This window comes from Cavia porcellus, unplaced genomic scaffold (genome assembly GCF_034190915.1).
Source record: "Cavia porcellus strain 051 isolate PalLab524CR breed Dunkin Hartley unplaced genomic scaffold, mCavPor4.1 scaffold_21, whole genome shotgun sequence".
Classification (NCBI taxonomy): Eukaryota; Metazoa; Chordata; class Mammalia; order Rodentia; family Caviidae; genus Cavia; species Cavia porcellus.
In genome coordinates this window covers 8,588,864-8,615,254 of record NW_026947504.1, presented here as the reverse complement: position 1 = coordinate 8,615,254, position 26,391 = coordinate 8,588,864, and the positions used below count along the sequence as shown (strand labels likewise).

The 26,391-nt window shown below is 39.6% G+C and overlaps 3 protein-coding genes across 3 annotated transcripts; all 3 read right to left on the bottom strand.

Annotated features, from left to right (window-relative positions):
* Positions 1 to 69: 69 nt before the first annotated feature.
* On the bottom strand, positions 70 to 8,297 carry LOC101787232 (protocadherin beta-10-like). Its single transcript, XM_063232250.1, has one exon. It carries the CDS (start codon positions 6,714 to 6,716, stop codon positions 4,344 to 4,346), a length of 2,373 nt encoding a protein of 790 aa, XP_063088320.1. The 5' UTR covers positions 6,717 to 8,297; the 3' UTR covers positions 70 to 4,343.
* Positions 8,298 to 9,115: 818 nt separating this feature from the next.
* On the bottom strand, positions 9,116 to 12,059 carry LOC100717776 (protocadherin beta-13-like). Its single transcript, XM_013140945.3, has one exon. The coding sequence runs from the start codon at positions 11,631 to 11,633 to the stop codon at positions 9,234 to 9,236; it is 2,400 nt and encodes a 799-aa protein (XP_012996399.1). The 5' UTR covers positions 11,634 to 12,059; the 3' UTR covers positions 9,116 to 9,233.
* Positions 12,060 to 12,203: 144 nt separating this feature from the next.
* On the bottom strand, positions 12,204 to 24,483 carry LOC106025010 (protocadherin beta-7). The gene has a single exon (XM_063232246.1). The coding sequence runs from the start codon at positions 17,097 to 17,099 to the stop codon at positions 14,709 to 14,711; it is 2,391 nt and encodes a 796-aa protein (XP_063088316.1). The 5' UTR covers positions 17,100 to 24,483; the 3' UTR covers positions 12,204 to 14,708.
* Between the last annotated feature and the right edge of the window lie 1,908 nt (positions 24,484 to 26,391).

The window sequence follows — 26,391 nt, the reverse complement described above, 5'->3', positions numbered from 1 at the left end:
CATTTGTTAAAACATAAGCTCGATACACAGTTGAAATAATCAGCAAAAAAGTAGAAAGAGAAAAGTAGATATATGCACACAGTTAATCTCTTTTATTTAAAGTACCCAGATAATGACAAAAAAGAAAAAAAGGAACTTTCAAGGGCTGAGTGAACAAGTTAGCACATATGTTTATGACATAAAGCAGATGTTACTCTGACTCAGAAGTTTCAAGAAATGGAAAAGTTCCTTCTTTGAAGATACAAGAAACTAGTGGGTTTGTCCTGTAAATTACTGTATATTTAGCTTAGAGATTGGAAGAACCAGATGCACAAGGAGACTGAAATTAATTAAGAAATGGAAAAATTATTCATTGAAAGTATGTATGTAGGAGACTTGAATTCGCTGTTCCTTTCTCCAGCCCACAGAAACAAGAAAGTATTTCAGGATCAGAAAACGGACAATTTACACTCTGGAGAAACTGAATGAGACTTTTGGTGGTCCTGAAGACACTGGCAGAGCTGAATGCAAGTGTCAGGTATGAAAGTAAACATAGGAAAAATAAATCAAACTTTGCATTTTGATTGGTGAAATTTCTGGTCTTTTCCTATGCAATTCTCACAGACTGTAGGACAAAAGATATATATCTGAGGCCCACACCCATACAGTAGGTACTCTAGATTTTTAAACTCAAGACTATAGAAAGCCCAAAGAAAAACTTAAACATACTGATGTCGTTGTCTTTCAAGATAGTTACCCTAAGCTAACGTGGTTTCGTTACAATGAAGCCCTACCAATAACAGAATGTTTATACTCACAAAAAGTTGACTGTCAGCATATTGATATGGCACCATTATTAAGTATGAAAATATAGCTAAAAATCAAAAGACAATTGAAGAGTTCCCTATAACTTGAAATAGGTTCAAATGCTACCTTTTTTAAAAAAGGAATAAGAATAAACATATATAAGTGTCTTTGATATGACTTGATGTCCCAAAGAAATAAAATTAAGAATACCTAATTTCATAATTACTACATGCTACCCATTGTTTTAAGTCATATGTATTTGTCCATTTCATTTTAATAGTGACTATACTCTCTACGTATTGTTTAGTATGATAACAGGTCATGAGTTAATTACACCTTGCAAGTTATATATTACTCTGACCAAGTTGTTATCATCTCTGTGATCATACACACACACACACACACACACACACACATACACACACATTACGATGTGAGGAGCATCTCAGCCTCAGCTGTGCAGGAAGTCAGTGAACTCCTTGGGACTAGAGCAAGGCCAGTCCAGCAGGTGTCTGACCTTGTGGTTCCTCCCTGTTAACTACAGCACAGATAGCTCTGGGAATGTTTCATTGTCAGTGTTGTCAGTGAAACACTGAGACCTTGCATTTTTGATCCTGTCATGAGTGTACTGTGTACAAATCAAGACCCAGACTGTACTGGGTTGTTACTGTCTCTCCATCAGAGAGATTAGGTCTCATCTGGGCCTAGATTTTCTTTTAGTGTGTCTAGTTTTTTCTTAATCTCATTTGGCTGTACAGGTCATGGCAGTATGATGCATTTTTACATAATATATTTTAAGAATATAAGTACTTATAATGAGAGAAGATAATATGTTTATAAATCTATCACAACATACTATAAAAAACACTCAGAGGATAAAAAAGAACTTTTAAAAATAAATAAATCAAAAATAAAAGTTTAAAGACTGAATGATTAAATAAGTTGTCAAAAATGTGGAACAGGAGGTAAAGAGAAAAATAAAAAAGGAAAACAAGTTTGAAGTCTTATACAGTCAACTCAGGAGATCCCCATGTATAATTCAGATTCTGGTTAAAGTTCGAATGTAGAAATTAGGGGACAAATTATAGTGAAACTTAACAAGAAAACTTCTCAAAACTGTCTAAACATTACGTCTAAACTCCAGAATATGAGAATTAAGGAATGCTCATATGTCTAGATTAATGAGTTACTAATAAGTTATTTTCAGAATCAAGGGAAAAGATTTCCATTGTTTCTACAAAGACAGAAAAAAACCAAATCACATAAAAATAGATGGGAATTAAGAGTGGACTTAGTCTTCTGAACTGTGCAGTAAATAAAAGGAATGGTGGTTTTTTTGCGGTACTGGGGATGGAACTCATGACCTCGTGCTTGCCAGGCAGGCACTTATGCCACTGAGCTAAATCCCCAGCCCTAAAACCTTTTTTTTAGGAACGGTGTTTTAAAAATCAGAAGTAAAATTATTTTCAACATGGAATTTTATATCCAGTAAAACTACAATAAAATGAAAGGGAAAAGATCACAATGCAAGGCCTCAAAGTATTTTTTACCTCTTCTGCATCCATTTTTGTAAGGTATAGTGAAATGTATGTTAATCAAATATCAGAGTCAAGTAAGGAGTGAAGAATATACTGTATCCTATATTAGCTATTATCATTAGGATCCAACATAATCCTCTAAGAGGTTCATTACTTTGAAGGATATGTTGCTGACAGGGTTAGGGCAAGTGATTAGATTATGGGGACTTGTAACCCCATTTAGTGATAAAATCATACTTTGAAAGTGCTTAGTGATAGAAACAGGAGGTGAGTCCTAGCTAAAGTGAGTATGTCATGGAGGAGTGAACTGTTTTTTTTTTTTTTTACTATGTATGGTTACCTGCCTCTTCCTCTCATTCTTTCCCACACTCTCTGCTTCTCGGCTGCCCTAAGGCAATCACCTTTCCTCTACCATAATGTTGTTCCATTGCCACAAGTCAGTTGCAATAGTCATAGATTGAAACCCTGAAACTATGAGACAAAATAAACATTTCTTCCTTCAAACTGTCTATTCTCAGTTATGAGAAAATAATTATAATGGTTAAAAGATAAATCAATAGGGGACCAATACAGAAAAATATTAAAGGAAAAATCTCCCAGGATGACAGCTTATAAAGCAAAAGGTATAAATGAAGTAGAAACTTGGGTGAAAATCTGCAAGGAATAAACATAATGGATAGTTATTTGATACAGTTCAATATATTTTAGGGAAAAAATGATATTCAAGAGAGATGGTGTGAAAAATCAACATCAACTAATAGAAAATGATGTAAATACAACACAACAATTATCAGGTCTAGGAAAGGTATTTTTCAAGAAAAAGTTAATGATTCTATAGTATTGTATATTTAGCAGACAGCTTAGAAATATAAACTACTATTCAACTTAAAAAATTCTATTAGAATACGAGAATATACAGTGATTGTGTTTAGTATTTGGAAAATAAACATTTTGTATTCTAGCAAGAAATTATTAAAATATAAAACCAGATATCAAGATAAAGTAGTATTATAAGTACTGCAATCAATTGTAGAAGTAGCCACTATACAGGGTTGGCAGGGGATTGAAAACATTATTGTTTTTCTTTATAATTTTTAATTTACTTTGATTTTGAAATTTGAAAATAATCTTAAAACAAATTTCCAAACTAAAGTTAAATGTAAATACTGTTTCATCAGTCCAATATTTTCATACACAAACTTTCAAAATGTTTTAAAAGGTATATTCATTTTCATGCAGGTTATGACTAAAGGTTTCATGCAGGTTTGACTGAAATTATAAGACACGGTCCATTTTATATATAAGCATAAGAAAATATGACTAAGTGTAATATATTTTAAGGAAGCAACACAAAGAGATTATGTAGGTCCAATATCAATCATAAAATGATTTGCTTCATTTTACAGTGAGCACAGCAACAGAGTATTTCTTTCAATACTGTATTTAGAAGTAGATAGCATGATATTTAGCATGACTAAATAAAACTTTAGAATAAAATTTAAAGTGTAGAGGTGACTTCTTATGAGAGAAGTACAAAAGACGAGTAGTTAGGATTAGGAAAAACATATCAGAACAGCGACTGGCTTGTAACTCAAGCATAGTGAGTGCTTCTTATTTTGTATAGCATGGATTCAATCTCAAGCACCAACAAAATAAACAGGAGAAAAATGAAATCTTCCTTCTTTAGAATTAGAAACAGCAACAAGGTTTTTTGCATTTGGAAAGGATTAAATCTTTAACTCATTTAAATGTATATGGCAATTCATTTAAAACTAGTTTCTATTGCAAATGAATGAAATCACACTGGTAACCAGTGAATAATTGATGACAATTAAAATTGAAAATACAAGTAGTATTGCATAACAACTAGTACAAAACTACACTAACTGATACGGTAGTCTAACACTTTAAACGTGTATGGAAATTGAAACAAAATTTTTACTGAAAATTAAATCCAAAGATATCTCAGGCAAGACTGGGTGCCTTCTGGATGGTATGGCCATAGACTCCAAAGTTATTTCACAAGGTAGGACTATTTTCACTATTATTTACAGAATGCTGTGTGGGAATATTTGGGTAAATTGGTTTAAAGAACTTGAAATCGCTGGTCCCAGTTCCTCCAGTGAGACACACCTCATACTGGTAGCTGTGGGCCAGGGTGCCCGCCCCGCTGACGTCCAGCAGCTGGCCCGGAAAGGGGCCCTTGGGCGCAGGGCAGCCAGGCAGCGCGGCCCGCCCGCTCCTCCCGCACAGTCTCAGCGCCACGAAGAGCAGCAGCCAGCACAGGAAGAGCGACGACACCGAGGCCAGCGCCACCACCAGGGGGCCGGTGAGCGGGTCGGCCTGCGCGCGCTCGGCCGCCGCCTCGGGCCCGGGCAGGTGGGGCTGCGAGAAGCCGTCCACCAGCAGCACGTGCAGCGTGACGCTGGCCGACAGCGGCGGCTGGCCGTTGTCCCTGACCAGCACGAGCAGCCGCTGCCTGGGCGCGTCGCGCTCGCCCGGCGGCCTGGCGGTGCGCACCTCGCCGCTGTGCGCCCACACGCTGAACAGCCCGGGCTCGCTGGCCTGCAGCAGCTGGAAGGACAGCCAGGCGTTCTGGCCCGCGTCGGCGTCCACCGCCACCACCTTGGTGAGCAGGTATCCGGGCTGGGCGGCGCGGGGCAGCAGCTCGGTGCAGGGCGCGGACGCGTTCTGCAGCGGGTGCAGCACGAAGGGCGCGTTGTCGTTGGCGTCCAGCACGCGCACGCGCACGCGCGCCTGGCCGCTGAGCGGGGGCGCGCCGCGGTCGGTGGCGCGCACGCGGAACTCGAAGGCGCGCAGGGCCTCGTAGTCCAGCGCCCGCAGCGCGAACAGCTGGCCGGTGTCGGCGTTGATGGACACGAGCGAGGCGAGGCCCGGGAGCGGGTCGTGGGGCGGCGGCAGCAGCGAGTAGGTGAGCTGGGCGTTGGTGCCCGAGTCTGAGTCTGTGGCGCTGACGCTGCCGATGTGCAGGGCGGGGCTGTTGTTCTCGGGCACCGAGAGGGTGTAGGAGCTTTGGGTGAAGGTGGGGGCGTTGTCGTTGACGTCGGAGACCAGCACGGTGATGGTGTGCTGGGTTTTCAGCCTGGGGGTCCCCAGGTCGGTGACTGTGATGGTTAGGTTGTATTCATCTCTACTTTCTCTATCCAATTCTCCTTCTGTCATGAGAATGTAAAAATTTTCCATAGAGCGTTTTAGAAGGAAAGGCACATTTTTTTGTATGTAGCAAATCATCTTTCCGTTTTCTCCAGAGTCTCTGTCTCTAATTCTAAAAACTGCCAGTTCAGTCGCAGGAGAATTCTCCGCAATGTAGTTGGAAAGTGATGATATGATCAATTCCGGGGAGTTATCATTGATATCTAAGACCTGAACCACAACTGTACAACTTGCAGACAAGCCCCCACCATCAACTGCCTGTACGTTTATCTTGTAAGACTTTACTGACTCATAATCAAGTAACCCGTTGAGAGTGATTGCCCCAGAAAGAGAATTGATTTCAAAAGTTGTCCGAATATCTTCAGAAGCATCAAAAAATGAATAGGAAACTTCTGCATTGACACCTGTGTCAACATCTTCTGCAAAGATTTTAACAATAAGGAACCCTACTGGGCTGTTTTCTGGAACCTGGGCCTCATAAAGCTCCTGGGGAAACTGTGGGGCGTTATCATTGATGTCTAAAACCACTATCCGTACAGTGGCAGTCCCAGTCCTGGGTGGAGACCCTCCATCTATTGCTGTAAGTGTTAAACTGAACTCTTGCTGGTCCTCCCAGTCCAGAGCTTTGTCCAGCACCAGCACTGGATATACCATGCCTTCATCATTGTCATTAATTTTGATATGGAAAAAAAAATTGAGGTTGATGGTATAGTTCTGGATACCATTAAGCCCTGCATCTGAATCCTGTGCCCTTGGTAGTCGAAATACTGCTCCTTCAGCTGTATTTTCTGGTATTTTTAAAATCACCTCTTTGTCCTGAAATGCTGGTGAGTGGTCATTTATATCCCTAACTCTCAACTCAGCTTGGTAAATCTGAAAGGGGTTATCCATTAAAATCTGGAAATACAGCATACAAGGCTCTGCAGGGCCACACAGCTTCTCTCGGTCCAGTTTCTCATTTGTGAGCAAATCTCCAGTATGAAAATCCAGGAACAAGTATTGTTTGTTGTCATCAAAAACCACCCTTGTTCTCCTTGCAGCCAGCTCCTCCACCCCTAGCCCCAGATCCTTTGGCAGATTGACCACAAAGGATCCTCTTTCTGTTTCCTCAGTCACCACATAGTGTCCAAACCCAGCATCTGCCCAGGACACATCCCAGAGTAAGAAAAGAAGTAGGACTTGCCTTTGTCTGAGAAAGTGCAATCCTCTGGCCTCCATAGTTGCTTTTTTTCATCAGTATGTATCACAACCAGGTGCTCTGCATAACTAGTCGCACACTTCAGACCAAAACCATATAGTAGCAGGTAGCTACGTTTTCCCCTGTTCCCGTTCAAAGCGTGGGCTGCTAAAGCGTTTTTTCCCACGGATCTTCCTGTTAGTAACTCGGGTGACCGCTTGGGTTCACCTTTCTCGGTTTCCTTAACCTGCAGCGCCATCGCGTGGTTTCCATCAGAATAAAATGATGGTACCAACTTGTGAGTATTTAAGAATTTTTTTGGCAGTAGTTTATTTCAAATTTTCTTTCTTTTGTTAAAAATAATGCTAATATAGAGATTCATTCGCATTCTTGGATTCTTCATTGTTTCATGGGGAAGTTAAAATTTAAGTATTTTTAAAAGCATTGCTGCAGTAACTTTACTTCACTGCTAGATTTAGCTTTTTAATAGGCTTTTCATTTTTGACTAATTCCCATGCAATCAACAGAAAAATTGTGAATGCCTATGGGAACACTATAGTAACAAATTTCACGTTTCCAGAAAACTTGGGCATAGGAATCCAAAAAGAAACTAGTTTCATGTCATTCTTCAAAAAATTAAAAAATCTCACCACACTCCCTAAACAGAATTCTCACTGTGTAGTAAGAACCAAGCATTTAGGCTGTTTCTCCTCTCTGCTGCTGTAACAATATATGAATGTAAATATGATTGATCTGTAAATAGTATTGTTTCCTGTTTCATACCAGTGTGGCCCTTCTTCCACATGTGAGCCACCAAAGGACAGGAATAGTATCTTAGTTATCTTTGGTTGGAAAATTAGTCCCTCACTAGTGCTTATATTGAGGTATGAGTCAAGAAATCTTAGTGAGTAGGGCTTCTTAGTGAGTATGAAACAATATTAAATGCCTATCAATCCCTACCATTTGGAAATTACAGGATATATTCAGACTATTGAATATTGAATATCTATTTACTTTGCCTTTTTAATTTTAACATTAAAACAATTTGCATGGAAAAAAAGAGCCCAAAATTTCTTGTAAGGGCTCTATTAATTGATATTTAGTAGGATCTAATTTCATTGCATCAAATAAAGGAAGGCAAAGGATGGATCAAATTAACACATACCTACCACTTTTGAAATTAAGAAAATCATTTTAGTATCTGCTTCACAGAATATTTTATTCAAAACCTATATCTAGAAAGATGTAATTTTTCCATAGTAAGGGATGTAACTAAATTCAGAGATGTACTAGGAAAAAGCTAGATACTTCTATAATACAAACCAGAATCAAACAACGGCAAAAAACCGATCCTATTAAATATGAAAGCTACACTATACCTTTACTAGGTAACTTCTATTGTTTCTTGACTGCATTGGAATTGCATTGTTTGTATTAACAATTTAACAGGACTCTAAATTTCTCACACAGAATTAAGATATTATTAGATATTTCTATGTCCATAAAATGGATTGTGTCTTTAGGTTCCCAAAGTTAAACATATTTACACATACTCAACTATTCAAATTAAATTTCCTTACTTTTAGATAAAGCTGATTAGATATTTATCATATCACAGAACAGAAATGTTCTATAATTTTTAGAAGAGATATTAATGGAAAATAGAACTTTAAAAAAATAAAACTTTAGAAGTGTTATAATTAAAATCAAGAATGATAAAAGACCAATTTAGAAAGTATAATAAAATATATAAAATAGTAAACATACATGCACCAGACTATTTTAATAAATGAAGAAGTTTAGGGGAAAAAACTAACATGAAAAAAATATAGAGGTGATGAATACAAGCTCAATAAAGATATTCCTAAGTTGAAATTTAGAAAAACCAATATCAACTTTGAAGATAAAGTTTTTAATTTAGTAGAATTCTATAAGAAATAATTCACTGAGAATAGGTATAAGGAAAAAAACCACTTATATACTAAAGCATAAATTGGAATTAATGACAGAAGATTGAACAGTGCCTAGTTAGTAGCAAATAGCATAAACAATTTACTTAATCATCAGGAAATATTAAGTAAATATTTTAAAAGAGGGTTTCCGTCAATTATTAAATACAAAACTATTTGGGAAGGTAGAATTTTCTTCTACATTTTTGCCAGGGGAGTGGGGTTAAAGGTTGGGAATAACTGGCTTCAGGAATTTGAACTCATCTGTCGCAGAGTCTCCAGTGAGACACACCTCCAGTGAGCCAGGGTCCCCAGGACGCTGATTTGGGACGATAACATGTAAATAAGTGCACTAAAGAAGACTTGAGCCAGGGACAGTTCAATTATAAAGCACCAATATACTAAGCCACAGGTTCTATCCCTAGCATTACACTACAAAATTAGAATTGAATTTTATAAACTGAAAGGTAAAAATTCAACGCATAAATCCATTACAAGAGAAAAATCAAAGGTATATCTAAAGGTGAAATGTTTCTCCCTAACACTTAATTTCTATAGCTGAGTCATTTAGGAATAAACGGCAGAAAACACAGCATCACAATCAGTCCACTACTGGAAGCCAAAACTGTTCCGGACAGCAACGTTTCCTTCTGTTTCTTCCCCAGCACTCTGGGGTGGGAGGTTGGGGGAAAATGGCTTCAAGAATTTGAACTCACCAGTCCCAGAGTCTCCAGTGAGACACACCTCATACTGGTAGCTGTGGGCCAGCGTGCCCGCCCCGCTGACGTCCAGCAGTTGGCCCGGAAAGGGGCCCTCGGGCGCAGGGCAGCCAGGCAGCGCGGCCCGCCCGCTCCTCCCGCACAGCCTCAGCGCCACGAAGAGCAGCAGCCAGCACAGGAAGAGCGACGACACCGAGGCCAGCGCCACCACCAGGGGGCCGGTGAGCGGGTCGGCCTGCGCGCGCTCGGCCGCCGCCTCGGGCCCGGGCAGGTGAGGCTGCGAGAAGCCGTCCACCAGCAGCACGTGCAGCGTGACGCTGGCCGACAGCGGCGGCTGGCCGTTGTCCCTGACCAGCACGAGCAGCCGCTGCCTGGGCGCGTCGCGCTCGCCCGGCGGCCTGGCGGTGCGCACCTCGCCGCTGTGCGCCCACACGCTGAACAGCCCGGGCTCGCTGGCCTGCAGCAGCTGGAAGGACAGCCAGGCGTTCTGGCCCGCGTCGGCGTCCACCGCCACCACCTTGGTGAGCAGGTATCCGGGCTGGGCGGCGCGGGGCAGCAGCTCGGTGCAGGGCGCGGACGCGTTCTGCAGCGGGTGCAGCACGAAGGGCGCGTTGTCGTTGGCGTCCAGCACGCGCACGCGCACGCGCGCCTGGCCGCTGAGCGGGGGCGCGCCGCGGTCGGTGGCGCGCACGCGGAACTCGAAGGCGCGCAGGGCCTCGTAGTCCAGCGCCCGCAGCGCGAACAGCTGGCCGGTGTCGGCGTTGATGGACACGAGCGAGGCGAGGCCCGGGAGCGGGTCGTGGGGCGGCGGCAGCAGCGAGTAGGTGAGCTGGGCGTTGGTGCCCGAGTCTGAGTCTGTGGCGCTGACGCTGCCGATGTGCAGGGCGGGGCTGTTGTTCTCGGGCACCGAGAGGGTGTAGGAGCTTTGGGTGAAGGTGGGGGCGTTGTCGTTGACGTCGGAGACCAGCACGGTGATGGTGTGCTGGGTTTTCAGCCTGGGCGTCCCCAGGTCGGTGACGGTGATGGTGATGTTGTACTCCGCTGTGGTCTCTCTGTCCAGCGGGCTCTCTGTTAGTAGTGTGTAAAAATTTTCTACTGGAGATTTCAGCAAGAAAGGTAGATGCTCGTCCTGAATGAAGCAGTTTATTTTCCCGTTTTCTCCGGAGTCAAGATCTGAAACACTGAAAACTGCAACCACTATCTCATGTGAGTTTTCTGGGATGGACGTGGTAAGCGCAGACATAGTAAGCTCAGGGGCATGGTCGTTCACATCCAGGACTTGGATCAGGACAGTGCATTTTCCAGCAAAGCTTCCAGTGTCTTTAGCTTCCACATTGACTTCATAGGACTGAATTCTTTCAAAGTCAAGTTGGTCCATCAGTCGAATTTCTCCTGTCATAGGATTGATCTCAAAAGTTTTACTGATGTCCTCTGAAGCCTGGAAGAGTGAATAGGAAATCTCTGCATTGATTCCTATGTCTATATCTATAGCAGAGACCATGACAACCAGGAAGCCGATGGGGCTGTCCTCAGGGATCTGTACCCTGTAGAGAGGCTGCTCAAATTCAGGAGCATTATCATTTGTGTCCACCACTTCTATGTGAACCTGAGCAGTGCCAGACCGGGGTGGAGAGCCACCATCCTGTGCTATTAGGGTTAACCTGAGCTCTGCTTCCTCCTCTCGATCCAGAGCTTTGTCCTGCACCAGTTCAGGATATTTCCCACCGTCACTCCCTTTGCGAGTGAGGACCTGAAAATAAGAGTTGGGACTAAGAACATAGTTCTCGATATTATTTGGTCCTACATCCATGTCCTGAGCTTTCTTCAGTGGAAATGTAGTCCCAGGAGCGCTGCTCTCTGATATTGTAAGCAACATTTCTCTGTCCAGGAATTGAGGAGAGTGGTCATTTATGTCTATTACTTGTAGCTCAGCTTGGAAAAACTCTAAGGGACTCTCCAGCAACACTTGGAAATACAGCATACAGGGCTCTGCGTGTCCACACAGTTCCTCTCGGTCCAGTTTCTCATTTACGAACAATTCCCCGGTCTCCTGATGGAGCTGCAAGCGCAGTTTGTTCCCTTTGGAAATGACCCTAATCCCCCTTCTGGAGAGGTCCCCCTGGCTCAGACCCAAGTCCTTTGCTAAATTGGTTAAAAAGGTGTTGCCCTCCATTTCCTCCACCACAGAGTAGCGTTTGAGTTCCACCGCGCCCACCAAAACTAAACCCAGTAGGAAAAAGGAAAACAGGACTTGCCTTTGTGTGCCAAAGAGCTTCCGGCCGGTTTCCATTGTCCTTGCGCTGCGGTACAGCTTTCTTTCCTTCTGCTTTCCTTCTCAACTGTAAAGTCTCCAGTATCTAAAACTGTAGTTATTCCACAAGATACCTGAGAAATATGCCAGTACTTTTCAAATCCTTCTTCAGAGAACACAGACCTCCTTTTTGTCTGAGTCCCCGTCTCAGTTTCAGCATCCGAGTTTCCCAGGCTGTGCTGGTAAAATTTTCTAGTTAATGGAGAACCTGCAGTTCCAGTTTGTCCCTTCTTATCCTGCAGCGCCACCACGCGTCCTCACAGGATCTTACAATTAGTGGAAGAAAATGGATGCAGTATTCCTACCAGTACCTGTACTGTATGTATCACCTGGATAATTAAGGTTATAACGTCACCTGTATGCTGGCTGTTCCTTACTGGAAAGACAGTTGTCTGAAGGCCAAACAAGAGGAATGGTATTAGTGGAGACTTTCCGTCATGCTATTGAGTTTGGGGCACATTTAGGTAAGATTTGGCTGGAAATCATTATAGACAGGAAATTTGACATGTGTATATTTGAATTTGAAAAAATATATACGTAATGCAGATGTCTTTCAGAATTATATCTCTTTATTACAATTAATTGCAGAAATAATTGATAGCCATGAACTTTGTACAAATTATTTAACTTCTTTGTCTTCTTTGAGAGAATAATAGCACATACCACACAGTGCTGTTGTGAATTCCCCACCTAACAGGAGAGAAAACTAATTTAAAGAATGATTAACCTCATAAAAAACTATACATGGCAAGTACATGTCACCAAACAACTAAGTCTTCATGAATCTCTTGCTATAAATGGAGCAAACACCTGAATATTCATGCAGTAGAAGAATGGATGAGCAGGACTATCTCTAAAGATATCATGTCAAATGATGCAGGAAACTAGTGGAGGTACAAACATGTGACATCAGTGGTGATTGTGTATTTTTGGAGGATATGATTTTTTTAAAAAAAGATGAACTCACAGGATCAATTTTCTAAAACTCTTAAACCTCATTAAAAATAATATGTGAACGTTCATATACTCATCACTGGTTTCAACAATAATTATGATTTTTCCATAATTCTTTATTCTATTCCTCTAATATTCTCACATCTTAGGAAAAGCAAATTTCACCCACAAATGCTTTATTATGCATTTCTGTTAATGACTTTCTGAGAATCATAAAACTACAATGCCATTATCATGGCTAAGAAATTGTGTAATTAAGGTTATTAATATCATTTATATTCAAATTCCTCAAATACTTTCAGAATTATTGTTGTATGAATCATGATCCAAATAAGATTCCCCAAACATTGGACTTTTGGTAGATCTCAAGTCCTTTCACTGTGTAAATGTTCCTTTCTCTTTTTCATGCCATGTGTTTATTGGGGAAATTGGATAATTTTAACTTTAGACTATGAAAAAGTTACTCTTGTGAGTTTTTTTCTGTCCTTAGGCTATGTTTAACTAGTTATATACAGTAATAATACTTTTTTGGAGTTATTGGTTCTAGTGTATGATGTTTGCAGAATACAACCATGCAGAAATATTGAATTACATTTTTAATGCTCAGGATGGGACCCAGGATCTCAGGCATGCTTGGCTAGCACTCCACCACTGCACTACTACAACCTCAACCACAGGTGATATCTAAAGAACAAGCAGTTGCAGACTATCAAAATAAACAAAGCTTCTTCTTAAGTTCCCTAGAATTTCTAACCTTCAATGCATATTTCTCTATTACATATTTTAAAGTATACCATTTCTTAAATTTTCCTGATTCTGCACTGCAGCATACTGAGAAGGAAATTAAAAGTAAACCTTACTAAAGCATAAAATTATGGTACCAATGTAACAGTGAATGGCTAAAGAAAAACCAGCCAGGGTAAATAATGAACTAATAAAACAGCCACAATTGTGTGACATTCCTATTCACAACCATTAATCTCTTCTGTTAAATGAAAGTCATATGTTCAGGAGAAAAGGCAAAAGTACAGGCTGATCTTTCACTATTAAAAATTTCATATTTGGTTAGATCAGGACTTTAATAATTGAACAATTAACTTATTGAAGCAGGATTCTTGGGGCGGGGATTTAGCTCAGTGGCACAAGTGCCTGCCTGGCAAGTACTAGGTTGTGAGTTCAATCTCTAGTACCAAAAAAACCCCCAGGAGCATTGTTGGTTTATGTGAAAATAAAACTATAGAACAATAGGAACATTAATTATAAATACAAAAGGAAATGAACAGGAATTTTGAACATAACAGAAACTTTTCTTCTCCTTTGTTAGGCCATTGATAATGACAAAAACAATGTAGCATTGTTGCAAGTCCACAGATGCAAAATCAGACAAAATTAGGGAATATGGTTAGCTCTGTCACCCTCTAAGTTTGTGACCTTTATAAGTCTCTATGAACATCTATTTGCTCTTTTCTGAAGTACCACTAATAGGTTCCTTTTGAGATTAAGAGTGTGCATGGTACATAGTGATTTCTATTTTTCTAAAAAGTTTAAGAAGATACTGTCAATCTATGCTGATTAAACTTAGGATACATATACTTGTACAAAATTCTAAGCAGAAAGGGAGAGTAACAGTAAAGATTGAACAGGATGGAAAACAATTTTTAAAATCTCAAAACTTGTTATTTGTGGACCTCACTTTAAATAAATTTGTGTAAAATAAAACATAACACACATTTCATAATTTGTGGAGGGCTCTTCAGAATCATAGTGGATCATGACAGGGCAAGGTGGTAAATGCCTGCAACCCCAGATTCTGCAGAGGCTGAAATGAAGATTCTAACTCCCAGGACACTCTGTACCTATTAGATACTGTCTGAAACAGAATAGCCTGGAATGCAGGTGAGGGGTGTAACACTTGCTTTGCATTCCCAGAGGCCTTGGTTTCAATCCTCAGGGAGATTTAAAAAACAACTGTATTCTCTTTGGTGCAGGGAAATTTAGTCTTTGACTTTAGAACTGCTTTTAAAAAATAAAACTCATCTCTACATGAACTTAATATAGGTTCCTAAGAATATTACAGACAGATTATATTTTCCTTCTCTGTCAGAAACCCAAACTACTCTGTAAAGCGGAATTTTCTTCCACATTTCTCCCTGTGCTCTGGGGTAGAAGGTTGGGGACAATAGGTTTTAGGAACTTGAAATCGCTGGTCCCAGTTCCTCCAGTGAGACACACCTCATACTGGTAGCTGTGGGCCAGAGTGCCCGCCCCGCTGACGTCCAGCAGCTGGCCCGGAAAGGGGCCCTCGGGCGCAGGGCAGCCAGGCAGCGCGGCCCGCCCGCTCCTCCCGCACAGCCTCAGCGCCACGAAGAGCAGCAGCCAGCACAGGAAGAGCGACGACACCGAGGCCAGCGCCACCACCAGGGGGCCGGTGAGCGGGTCGGCCTGCGCGCGCTCGGCCGCCGCCTCGGGCCCGGGCAGGTGCGGCTGCGAGAAGCCGTCCACCAGCAGCACGTGCAGCGTGACGCTGGCCGACAGCGGCGGCTGGCCGTTGTCCCTGACCAGCACGAGCAGCCGCTGCCTGGGCGCGTCGCGCTCGCCCGGCGGCCTGGCGGTGCGCACCTCGCCGCTGTGCGCCCACACGCTGAACAGCCCGGGCTCGCTGGCCTGCAGCAGCTGGAAGGACAGCCAGGCGTTCTGGCCCGCGTCGGCGTCCACCGCCACCACCTTGGTGAGCAGGTATCCGGGCTGGGCGGCGCGGGGCAGCAGCTCGGTGCAGGGCGCGGACGCGTTCTGCAGCGGGTGCAGCACGAAGGGCGCGTTGTCGTTGGCGTCCAGCACGCGCACGCGCACGCGCGCCTGGCCGCTGAGCGGGGACGCGCCGCGGTCGGTGGCGCGCACGCGGAACTCGAAGGCGCGCAGGGCCTCGTAGTCCAGCGCCCGCAGCGCGAACAGCTGGCCGGTGTCGGCGTTGATGGACACGAGCGAGGCGAGGCCCGGGAGCGGGTCGTGGGGCGGCGGCAGCAGCGAGTAGGTGAGCTGGGCGTTGGTGCCCGAGTCTGAGTCTGTGGCGCTGACGCTGCCGATGTGCAGGGCGGGGCTGTTGTTCTCGGGCACCGAGAGGGTGTAGGAGCTTTGGGTGAAGGTGGGGGCGTTGTCGTTGACGTCGGAGACCAGCACGGTGATGGTGTGCTGGGTTTTCAGCCTGGGCGTCCCCAGGTCGGTGACGGTGATGGTGATGTTGTATTCTGTGATCCACTCTCGATCCAAAGGTTTCTCTGTTACTAGAGTATAGAAATTTTCCACAGATGGCTTCAGGAGGAAGGGAATGTCATCCTGAATGGAACACACCATTTTCCCATTGTTTCCCGAATCTCTGTCTCTAATCCTAAAAACAGCTACGACTGTTTCAGGTGTGTTTTCTGCAATGGGACTATTTAACGATGACATGAGAATTTCCGGTGGATTATCATTTATATCTGTTACCTCAACAACCACGGTACACTTTCCAGACAGTCCTCCACCATCCTTGGCCTGAATAGTTAATGTGTAAGTTTGAATGACCTCGTAATCCAAATCGGCTTTAAGATAAAGATTGCCAGAGGTTGAATTGATTTGAAACATTTTGAGAATTCTTTCAGTGGCATAAAAAAATGCATACACCATTTCTGCATTGCTCCCAGTATCTAAATCTCTAGCTGACACGGCGATAACCAGGGAACCCACGGGGCTGTTCTCGGGTATCTTGGCTTTGTAAAAGGACTGAACAAATTCAGGGGCGTTGTCATTTATATCTCCCACCAGGATGCGTACCAGTGTGGTCCCTGATCTGGGCGGAGAGCCACCATCCAAGGCTGTGAGGGTTAAGCTGAGTTCAGGCATCTCCTCACGATCCAGCATCTGATCCAGTACCAATTCCGGAAAGATATCTCCCTGCGCGCCGTCATGCACGTTAATGTGGAAGTAGGCATTGCGACTGATGGTGTAGTTAGTCAGACTATTGGTTCCAGTGTCTGAATCCTGTGCCCTTTCTAGGAGAAATGTCGCCCCTGGAGTGGTACTTTCTGATATTTTCAACAGAATCTCTCTGTCTAGGAATACTGGAGAATGATCATTGATATCTCTGACCTGTAGCTCAGCACGGATAATCTGAAATGGCTTTTCCAATAATAACTGGAAAGGCACTACACAGGGCTCTATGGGACCGCACAGCTCCTCTCGGTCCAAGTTCTCATTTAGAAGCAAATCACCAGTCAGCGAATTAAGCAGTAAAAATCCTGTATTTTGGTCGAAAACAATTCTAGATCCCCGGTCTGACAGTTCTCCCACCCCCAACCCCAAGTCTTTTGCTAGATTGGCCACAAAAGTGCCTCTCTCAGTTTCCTCCTCCACAAAATACTGAAGCGATTCCGTGACAGCCCAAGATAGCCCCAGAATGACACAAAGAAATAGCACTTGCCTGTACCGTGCGGCACGCTCCAATCTGGCTTCCATCCTTTGGTCAGTTTTGCAAAAACAATCCCACTAAGCCTCAAGCAGTCCGTGGAAGTGGCAGCAAATAAATCCTTAAAACTGAGCTAAATAATAGCGATTCTCATGAGGAGAGACCCGCACTTTCCACAACTAAGATTACCACGATTTCTCTTGCTTGCCAGTCAGACTTCCTTTTGACGCTGCAATCAGAAACGTCCTTTGTGAAGGCATTATTTTTTCTCTCTTTAGCCAGCAGCGCCACCTTGCGGTTTGTAATTGTTATAACCGTTCTCAAAATAAACCAAAAAGATGGCGGACAAAAGGTGTTTGGCTGCAGGAGTGACTTAACCCCGTATCTTTGCTGTCTCATTCCATCTTTTCCCTCAAATAATCACAGTAATGCTAGTAAGTAACAGCTCACTTTCGTTTCCTCCTCTGATAATCTGAATTTGTAGAAAAAGAAATTTGTTGTATTCTTAAATCTAGAGGCATTAAACTTTGGTTCCCTACCCAAGTGACAAACCCAATATATGAATAATTTAAAGAACAAAATAAACGATAAATGGTAGGAAACATGGAATTACACTGTGGAGATGGAAAGGGAACCTGAGGAAGTGGGGGATGAAAGGATAAAAGCGATCAAGGTGAAGTGTGTATAACATATCCCTCAAGGTGAATGTAACTATTATGTATTATGAATATATATTAATAAAAAAGGAAAGTTAAGAATTTTTTACATTTGTTGTATGACAAGTGAACAAATTAATCTTTCAATATTAATTGTTTTCAATTGGAAAACATCCTAAGACATGATGAAAATCTCCCATGTCAAAAATTTTTAGTAAAGAATATGAAAGTGATGTCCACATGAAAAGTCAAATATTAGTTAAGGACCTATCATTTATTTGTTAGTTGTTCAGCAATAATACAGTTCCTAAGACAGAATAGCGTTCTCCTTTTCAGCTTTGTTGTAAATTAGGGAATAATTTTATTTTCTACATTTTCACTCTTTACATGTATCTTCCAGTTTCCTGCCATGTAACTTTCATGCATCACCTGCCTAAAGTATTACAAAAATTATTGTTGTTATAAAATGTCAATGGCCAGGATCTCCAGTATATAATGGGTACTCTGAAAGTAGGTCAACATTGGCTTTGTAGAAATGTTTCTCTTATTGTATCTTTTTGATGGTTGATCTCAATTTAAGGAAAATACTTTTTAATGAAGAATATCTTCTTTCATGTTTAAAATAACTTTTACACTTGTTTAAATTATTCATTTATTTGGCTTTTTAATTCTAGTCTTTGATATGAATACAATTGAGTAATGTATTAATGTTGCATTAATGTTCTAACGCAGAGATGGATTTGATGTGTCAAGATGGTTTTAGGATTTTACTGGCCCATGCTGGACTGTGTTATAACTTCTTTGGTTTCAGTACTGAACTATCATTGTGGCTTCAAAGGATGGTTTAAGATGCTGTGCATATATTTTCATGTAACAGCTTTCGAAGTATATTGCTATTTGTGTCTACAGCATTTATTATAATTTGCCTTTTAAATGGGTTGATTTGGTGGCTTCACTGGTGGCAGACCTATGACTATCCTTTCCATTTTGCCTTTGGATATTAATCTATTCCAGGTTTGTTCTCTTTGGTGTGTGCTTCATTTTTATTGACTGGGGTTTAGGCCATGGAATGGGAAATGTCCCCACGAGTGCACCCCAGGGATTGTCCATTCTAATCTTCCTAGGATGTTTTTGGAGCTTTTTCTTTTTTTTCTTGGCGCTGCCCTTGCTGGCAGCAGCCTCTTCAGGCCCGCTGCTGACTGGCTCTTTCGCAGAATAAATTTTTTCTCTTTTCCTTGGGGACACTCTTGCAGACAGCTTCTTCTGGGTCACAAGCTGTTTCCTCCTTCAGGAAAGACATCTTCCTGGGCAGACCTGTGCTTTCACCAGATGTCTCTTCAAATCACTACTAATCAACTGTTCCATGGAAAGAAATGCCTTTTTCTTGGGTTTGGAGACTGAGACAAATGGATAGTCCATTTCATTCTTTTTAAGTAATTTGCATTCTATTTTTTATTATTTTATTTTTGGGTACAGGGAATCAAACCCAGGACCTTGAGCTTGCCAGGCAGATGCTGCACCACTGATCTATATCCCTGGCCCCTCTATTTTTAAAATGCTCATTTTCCTGATTCTTAGCATTCTACTTCCTTGTATATTTTGATATTTTAGTTGTATCCTATTCTTAATATCAATGTTATTTTAGTTTCCTTTCTATTTGTGGGAAGATTTATAAAAGCTACTTTATTGATATCTAAGATACATTCATTGTAATAATATATGACCTTGGTTCAAAATTGAATAGCACTACGGGATTTATAATGAAATACAATGGCTCTCTGTCTTTATCCATCTCACTGTGCTGATTTCCTTCCCAGAGGCAACCATTTTTAAACTTGTATTTTTATGTCTTCTACACTAATCATTTTTCTTATTTTTTGAGATATGGTCTCATTTGTAGTTTAGGGTGGCTTTGGACTCTATGTAGCCCAGGCTGGTTTTGAATTTTCAGTGATTTTCCTTCTCAGTATTCCAAGAGCTAGGATTAGAGGCAAGTGCCATACGTGTTTCAGTTAATCTGCGTTGTAATATATTATGATTAATTAATTTTAGGTATTATCAACTGATTTCTTAATATTTTGGATTACATTTTTGTCCTTTAATAACTTAAATATTGTCTGGAGATTTATTTCAGTTTTGTCCTCTTTTACATCTTTTCTGTTTTTTCTTTCTTTTTCTCTTGAATTACTTTCTCATTTTGGTGTCTTTTTGTAGTTTTCCAAAAATAATGTAGAAGAGTTAAATTTTGTGGTGAACTTAAATGTACTAATACATCTTTATTTACGATATTTGATTGGAAGTTTTACTGAGTATAGTGTTCTAGGTGGAAACAATTTTCTTTTATAATTGTGAAGTGTTTGTTAAGCAAAGATCTGTCTAAACCAAAGTATTTGCTAAAAAATTGTTTTTTTAATCTTACTTTTATCCTCCATGCATAACTTGTATTTTTATTTATTGTAGTATTTTGTCATTATCCCAGGCAATTAAAAATTAAACAGTGATGGGTTTTGGTTTGGTCTTGTATTTCACCCATTATACAATAATATTATTGAGCCATTTCATCTAGAAAATTAATTTACTCTAGTTCTAACTAATTTACTTAGCTCTTAAATTACTTTACTGATATCTCACTCTATTTCTCTGTCTCTATTTCTGTCCCTCTGTCTCTCTGTCTCTCTCTTTCTCTTTTTATGCCTAAAATTCAGGTGCTGGGCTTCTGATACAGCCTTTCCTTTCTTTTTCACTCTTGTTTACAATTTTTAAAAGATCTTTTGCAATATTTTCTCTAACTTATTTTAATTTCTAGGCATTTCATTGAGATTTTAATTTCTTTATTATGTTTATATTTTCCAAAAGCTCTCTTTTTATACTTATTTCTTGGATGCAGTAATTTTTCATCTGATAATATAAATACAAGGTTTCTTCCCAAATATTATTCTGTTTTCAAACTTTCTATTTTCTCTGAGAGATCATCTATCTCTGTTTGGATTTGACTATGTTTATTTTTGGAAATTCTAGACTTATGTTAGAGTTAGGGTGATAGGTTACTCACTGAATGGAGTGAAGCCATGTGATTCAGCTGCTATAAATAGCTGCATATGCCCTAAAAGTTAAGATTCAAAAACAGCAAATAAACAAATGCAATTACTGAGACAAAGTCCTTAAAACCAATGATATTTCCAAGTATGTCACTGTCCTATGTCATCCATTCCTACTTTTATGAAGTTTTTAAAAATTGTGGGTCTAGAAAGCTTAAAACTTCATTTTCCAGGCTCCTTGGCATTATTAATCTTGCTGTAAATTAGATTTGAAGTGATGCTCCTTCACCTGAGACTTAGAAGAAACATAAAGGTCACTTTACTACTGTGCAGTATTGTTGATCAACAAGGCAAAATAGAAGTGAAAGCCTGCAGCAAAGTCAGCATCTTCTGTCTAGCCATGAGCTTTGCTGAGAACTGGAGGCCGCTCAGTGACAGATCGTCACCCCTCAGGATTTGTGAAGGTTGATTCCAGTCACCCGTGTAGGAGTTGGGAGAGAACACTATGAAAGCAACAGTTTTGGTGGTTTCTGTGGCATCGGCTTCCTGAGCTCTGAGGCCATGGTAGCTTGCCTTCTGAAACAGGAGGCAGGGCTGATCCTGTCATTGCTGCTTGTCCTGTTCTTTAAGCAATTTTATAAGTATGTAAGTCCCTATACAAAATGTCATCGATTATGCATACACAGAAAATCTCTGCTTCTTGTTATCAACTGTAATTTATGTACACTAAAATATTATACTTTCAAGCTATAAGGAAGAAGAGCTTTTCGGGGTTTGTAAAAGAAAATGTATAAAATGTAAAACAAGCCGGTAAGGCACTATTTTCTTTCTTTTTTTTTTTGCTACCGGTGATTGAACTCATGACCTCATGCTTGCCAGGCAGGCACTTACACCACTGAGCTAAACCCCCGGCCCTAAGGCGCTATTTTTTAAGCTAACACATATTTCAGAAAACGAAAGGATAAAAAAATTTCAGATGCACAACTGAGAAACTTAAGAATAAAAACATTTAATAAGCTTGTTGCGTGCTGTTACATCTCCTACGTATAACGTATATTTAAATTTTAAGTCTAATTTTAAAATCTCATACTGTCAATATTTGGTCTGAAGCTGAATCACATACTTTCCTTTTTATCTACTATTGTATAACACAGTAAGTAAAAATTAGTTTAAAAATTCATCTGTGAATAAATAAAGGGCTTAATATCACACCTTACATTTTAAAGGTGAAAGTTAGCTTGTATATACTAAATGATACATTGTTAGGCGAACAAAGCAAGTAGTAAATACTGTGAATAATGTTATGTTTATTAAGACAGATGATAAAGACTAAAATTCATTCATTCATTAATTCAACACTTGTTCATGTGTATTTATTTCAATATATACTTTCCTAAACTAATCAGATAAAGAGTGTTCCCTGTGAAAATTACTACTTGGTGCAGAAGGAAGACCAGGAATTTGGGTAAGCAGAATATCAAATGAAAGAAAAACTAGATTCAATCAAGTAAAATAAAATAGGATCCTTAATATATAATTGAAAAGATGGCAAAGCTGAGTCTTCAAATTAGAGAGAAATTATACCGAGCTTCTCATTTGTGAAAATGATGATGCAGATAATTGAGATGACACTCTTGTGGAAAAAATAATGGACAAAACTTTAATAAATCTCAAAAATATTAAAGACCTGATAATATAGTAGAAATAAGACAATTTCTTAAGGAAGCCTGCAATCAAGCAGTAAGCAGCACACCAGAAAAAAGAACTGCTTATGCTTTCAAGACATTTGAAAAATATTCATATTTGACTTGATATAAATCTATATGGGCTTAAAAAATATAAATCAAGGCTTGGGGCAACCAAAGTTGTAGCATAGTAGAAGCTTCTCCTCATAGTAGGAAGATTCTCCTCATAGTAAAAGATCTTAGAGGACTAAGATCAGAATCATAATGTGAACAGTTCAAACATAAAGAAACATAAAGACACTGTCTTCCTCCAACTCCAGGAATTTAGAAATATTACGCAGATCAGAAAAAAATGAAAGAAAAGAGAAAATTTTAGGTACAGATGGATTATTGTCTATATGTATCTTGAATATACATGAATTGAGGGGAAGGAATTTAAGCCACAAATTTGGTTCCCTGTTGATACTGTTTTCAGTATCCTAGGTGATAAAAATGAAAGTCCTTTTTTTGAGATGGGGTTTCACAGTGTAGTTTAAGTTGGTCTTGAATTCACTACATAGCCCAGCCTGGCCTCTAACTTGTGATTTTTCTACTTCAGGCTCCTTAATGCTAGAATTTCAGATATGCACCACCATTTCCAGTTTGAAAATCAATTTCGAAGGAATAAACATAGAATCTAGGGTTTTAGAATATTCAAAAATGCATTTTTAAGAGCAGTTGATGTATGTTAAAGAAACATACACATGAATAAGAAGAAGCAGAAACAAAATAAACAGCAAGGGACTCAAACTAAAAATATTGACAGTATCAGAGATTTTAAAATTAGACTTAAAATGAATGAATCAATGAATAACATACATAAAAATATCTGCATACATCAGATTAAAAGGGAACACTGAGTTCCAAGAAAAAGTAATGGAAAATTACTGTAATCAAGACCTAAACTAATAAATATAATGTACCTCAAGGATAAAAAGCAAATTTCCCACAGGCAAAGAATACAGACTCCAGACTTCCCCTGAGAAATATTTCAACAATGGAAATATTTACAAGATTCTGAAGGAAAGAAATTTTGACTCAGTAATTTTCCCTTAGCCAATATTGTTCTTGTACTAAGATGACACTATAGCAAATAGGAAAAATTCATGACACATTGCAATCACGAGTTCTGAAGAATATTACCTAATTTTAAAGTTGAGTCAAATTTAGATCTGTGAGTAAACTACGATAAAAGGGCTAATGTAAAGTTTGATGTCAACCAATCTTTGAGGAAAAGGAAGTTGACTAAAGGAAGAATTTTATAGCCAGCTACATTGTTCTTCTCAGGGACATGAGAATTTAAGAAAACTGGGGACACAAGTTTATCTTGGTTGACTCCTTAAAGCTCATTTATATAATAGCACAGATTTAAAATCAGCTAGGCCATTGCCTGGAAGGGTGTATCTCTTCTCCTCCCTTGATATCTCTCTCGGCTTCCTGCCCTCATGGCATGAGCTTTTTCTTCTCTGTCATGCATTTTTGCCATGCTATCCTGCTGCAAAGCCAGCCTGAACTCTACAAACTGTTTCAATAAGCTTTTCATCCCTTAAGTTGTCTCAGCAGTATGACTCAGCAATGAGAATAAGCAATATCTAAGACAATATCTAAGTCAATAAGCAATATGTGAGAATTCCTTTGTCAGTTACTGAATCAAGGTATCTTCCCTTTTCTCATAATGGCATAAAATGAGAGGTGTAGTATCTGTAGAGGTTAAATAGAAAAGGCCGGACTGAGTGACATCACCACAACTGAGAACAGGCCTGGGCCTTAATGAGAAGAGGGTAAAAATCCTAAATATTGACTACTACCACCTTCCCTAAACCAAGAGACCTTAAAGTGCTTAAGGTGTATCAGTGTTACATATTTTCCATCCTACCTTCCAGCTGTACTGAATTTCTATCTGAAGAGTAACCTGAACCCAAGAGAAAAGACTAATAGACACTGACTTGTAGTTCTCAAACAAATGTTTCAGCAAAGTATTTCAGAAAACATTTCTCCAAAGAATATATTCAAATATCCAATAAGAATATGACAAGTTGTCCGACAGTATTAGTAATTTGGGGGTTAAAATCAAACCTCAATAAAATACTTGTTTATACCTTTGGTATGCAGTTAAAAAGAAAATAACAGGATAGAGATAAAACAGATTTGCATACACTGTTTATAGCAATGTAAAATTGTACAGTCATTTTAGAAAACAGTTTAACAATAACTCCGATCTTCTGCAGTGTCAGACCCAGCAGTTCTAATCCTAGGTATATATTTGGAATATGTAAAAACATGTTTCCACACAGAAACTTGCATGTGAATATTCATAACATCTGCCAGACATAGTGACAAAAGTACAAAGATGGCCAAATTCCCATCAAGTGACAGGCAAAGATGTTATATTCATACAATAGAATATTATTGAGCTCTAAAGAGGAATGAAATACTGATACATGCTATAAAATGAAGGAACCTTTAAGACAACATACTTAGTAAAACAATCCATATACAAAGGCTGTGTATCATATAAATCATTTTAAATGCAATATCCAGAACAGGTGAATCAAAAGAGATAGAAAATTGAGTAGTGGTTCCCAGAGGCAGGAGTGGGTCAGGTAAGAGTGTCTGCTAATGGGTACCAGACTTCTTTTAAGGGTGGTGAACATGTCCCAGAATTAGAGTGATAATAATTCATAGCTTTTTCAATACACAAAAATACTGAGTTTTTTGAAAGGTGAATACCATATGAATTGTCTCACTAAAAATTAAAAAGTAAAAGGCTTCTATAGAAAGAAAAATTTAGAGAATAAGAGTGAACTTTTCAGAGGTAAAACTATAGTATCAAAAGTTTAAAATCCAGTCAAAAGTATGCAAAATTAGGTGGTAAATATCTACTTGACTCCAGGAAAATAAGGACAAAAGACAATCATTAGAATAGAGATGTGAAAAAAATCAAATAGTAAACAACTTATTACTGAATAACAATTGGATCATGATGAAATTAACTACTACTGTAAGTCATTAAGTTGCCTAGGCTGGACTTGAACTTGTGATGTCCCTGCCTCATAATTCCAGAGTGCTGGGATTACAGGAGAATGCCCAGGGCTAGATTAAAAATTCTTAGATAGAAATTATTTAAATAATTATAGAAATTATGCTTTCAGATGTATGGTGTTATAAATATTAATTTTTATTTGTATGTACATATATATCACAAGAATATAAATACCATGAAGACGAAGGAGGTTTAAAAACATTTATTCACTTTTTTTTTGCAGTGCTTGGGATCAAACTTGGGGCTTCATGAATGCTAGACAAGCATTCTACCACTCAGCTACCCTCAGTCCTACGTCTCAGTCCTCAGTCTAAATGATGATAATATATTAATATTCATCATACCAGAATATTTTTTGCCATGCTATGGATTGAATAATACTGTTTTATATTCCCAATCCCTAATTAACATCATAATCTTGGTTTTCAGCTTTAAATGTGTTACTTATAAAATTTAAGAAAGTTCTATATTTTCACATTTTTTAATAATCTGCCTGATACTTTTAACTAGAAACTATCAGCTTGTTGTCCATCCATTTTATAAATTATTTCCATCTATTAATTTATTTTACTTTATTCCTCTATGCATTCACAGAAATATTTGTTTTACTTTTTATGCAGTGCTTGGGACTAAACCCATGGCCTCTGACAAGCAAAGTTCACACTATACCCCTGAACAACATCCCCATATAAGAATATTTTAGAATGTTACTTTATAGAGCTGACTCTGAGTTTTAAAATAATCATGTAATTTTTCTTTTGTTTTTTAATATGATTATATTATTCTTTAAAAATATTTATTATTTAATGACAAAATCAGTTATGACAAAAAAGTGATTACAAGCCTACCAGCTTTTTTCATTTTTGATTTAGAAAATCATC

What these genes read in the sequence shown, in the direction of transcription:
- LOC101787232 (XM_063232250.1), bottom strand. Translation starts at nt 6,716, where the DNA reads ATGGAGGCCAGAGGATTGCACTTTCTCAGACAAAGGCAAGTCCTACTT.
- LOC106025010 (XM_063232246.1), bottom strand. Translation starts at nt 17,099, where the DNA reads ATGGAAGCCAGATTGGAGCGTGCCGCACGGTACAGGCAAGTGCTATTT.
- LOC100717776 (XM_013140945.3), bottom strand. Translation starts at nt 11,633, where the DNA reads ATGGAAACCGGCCGGAAGCTCTTTGGCACACAAAGGCAAGTCCTGTTT.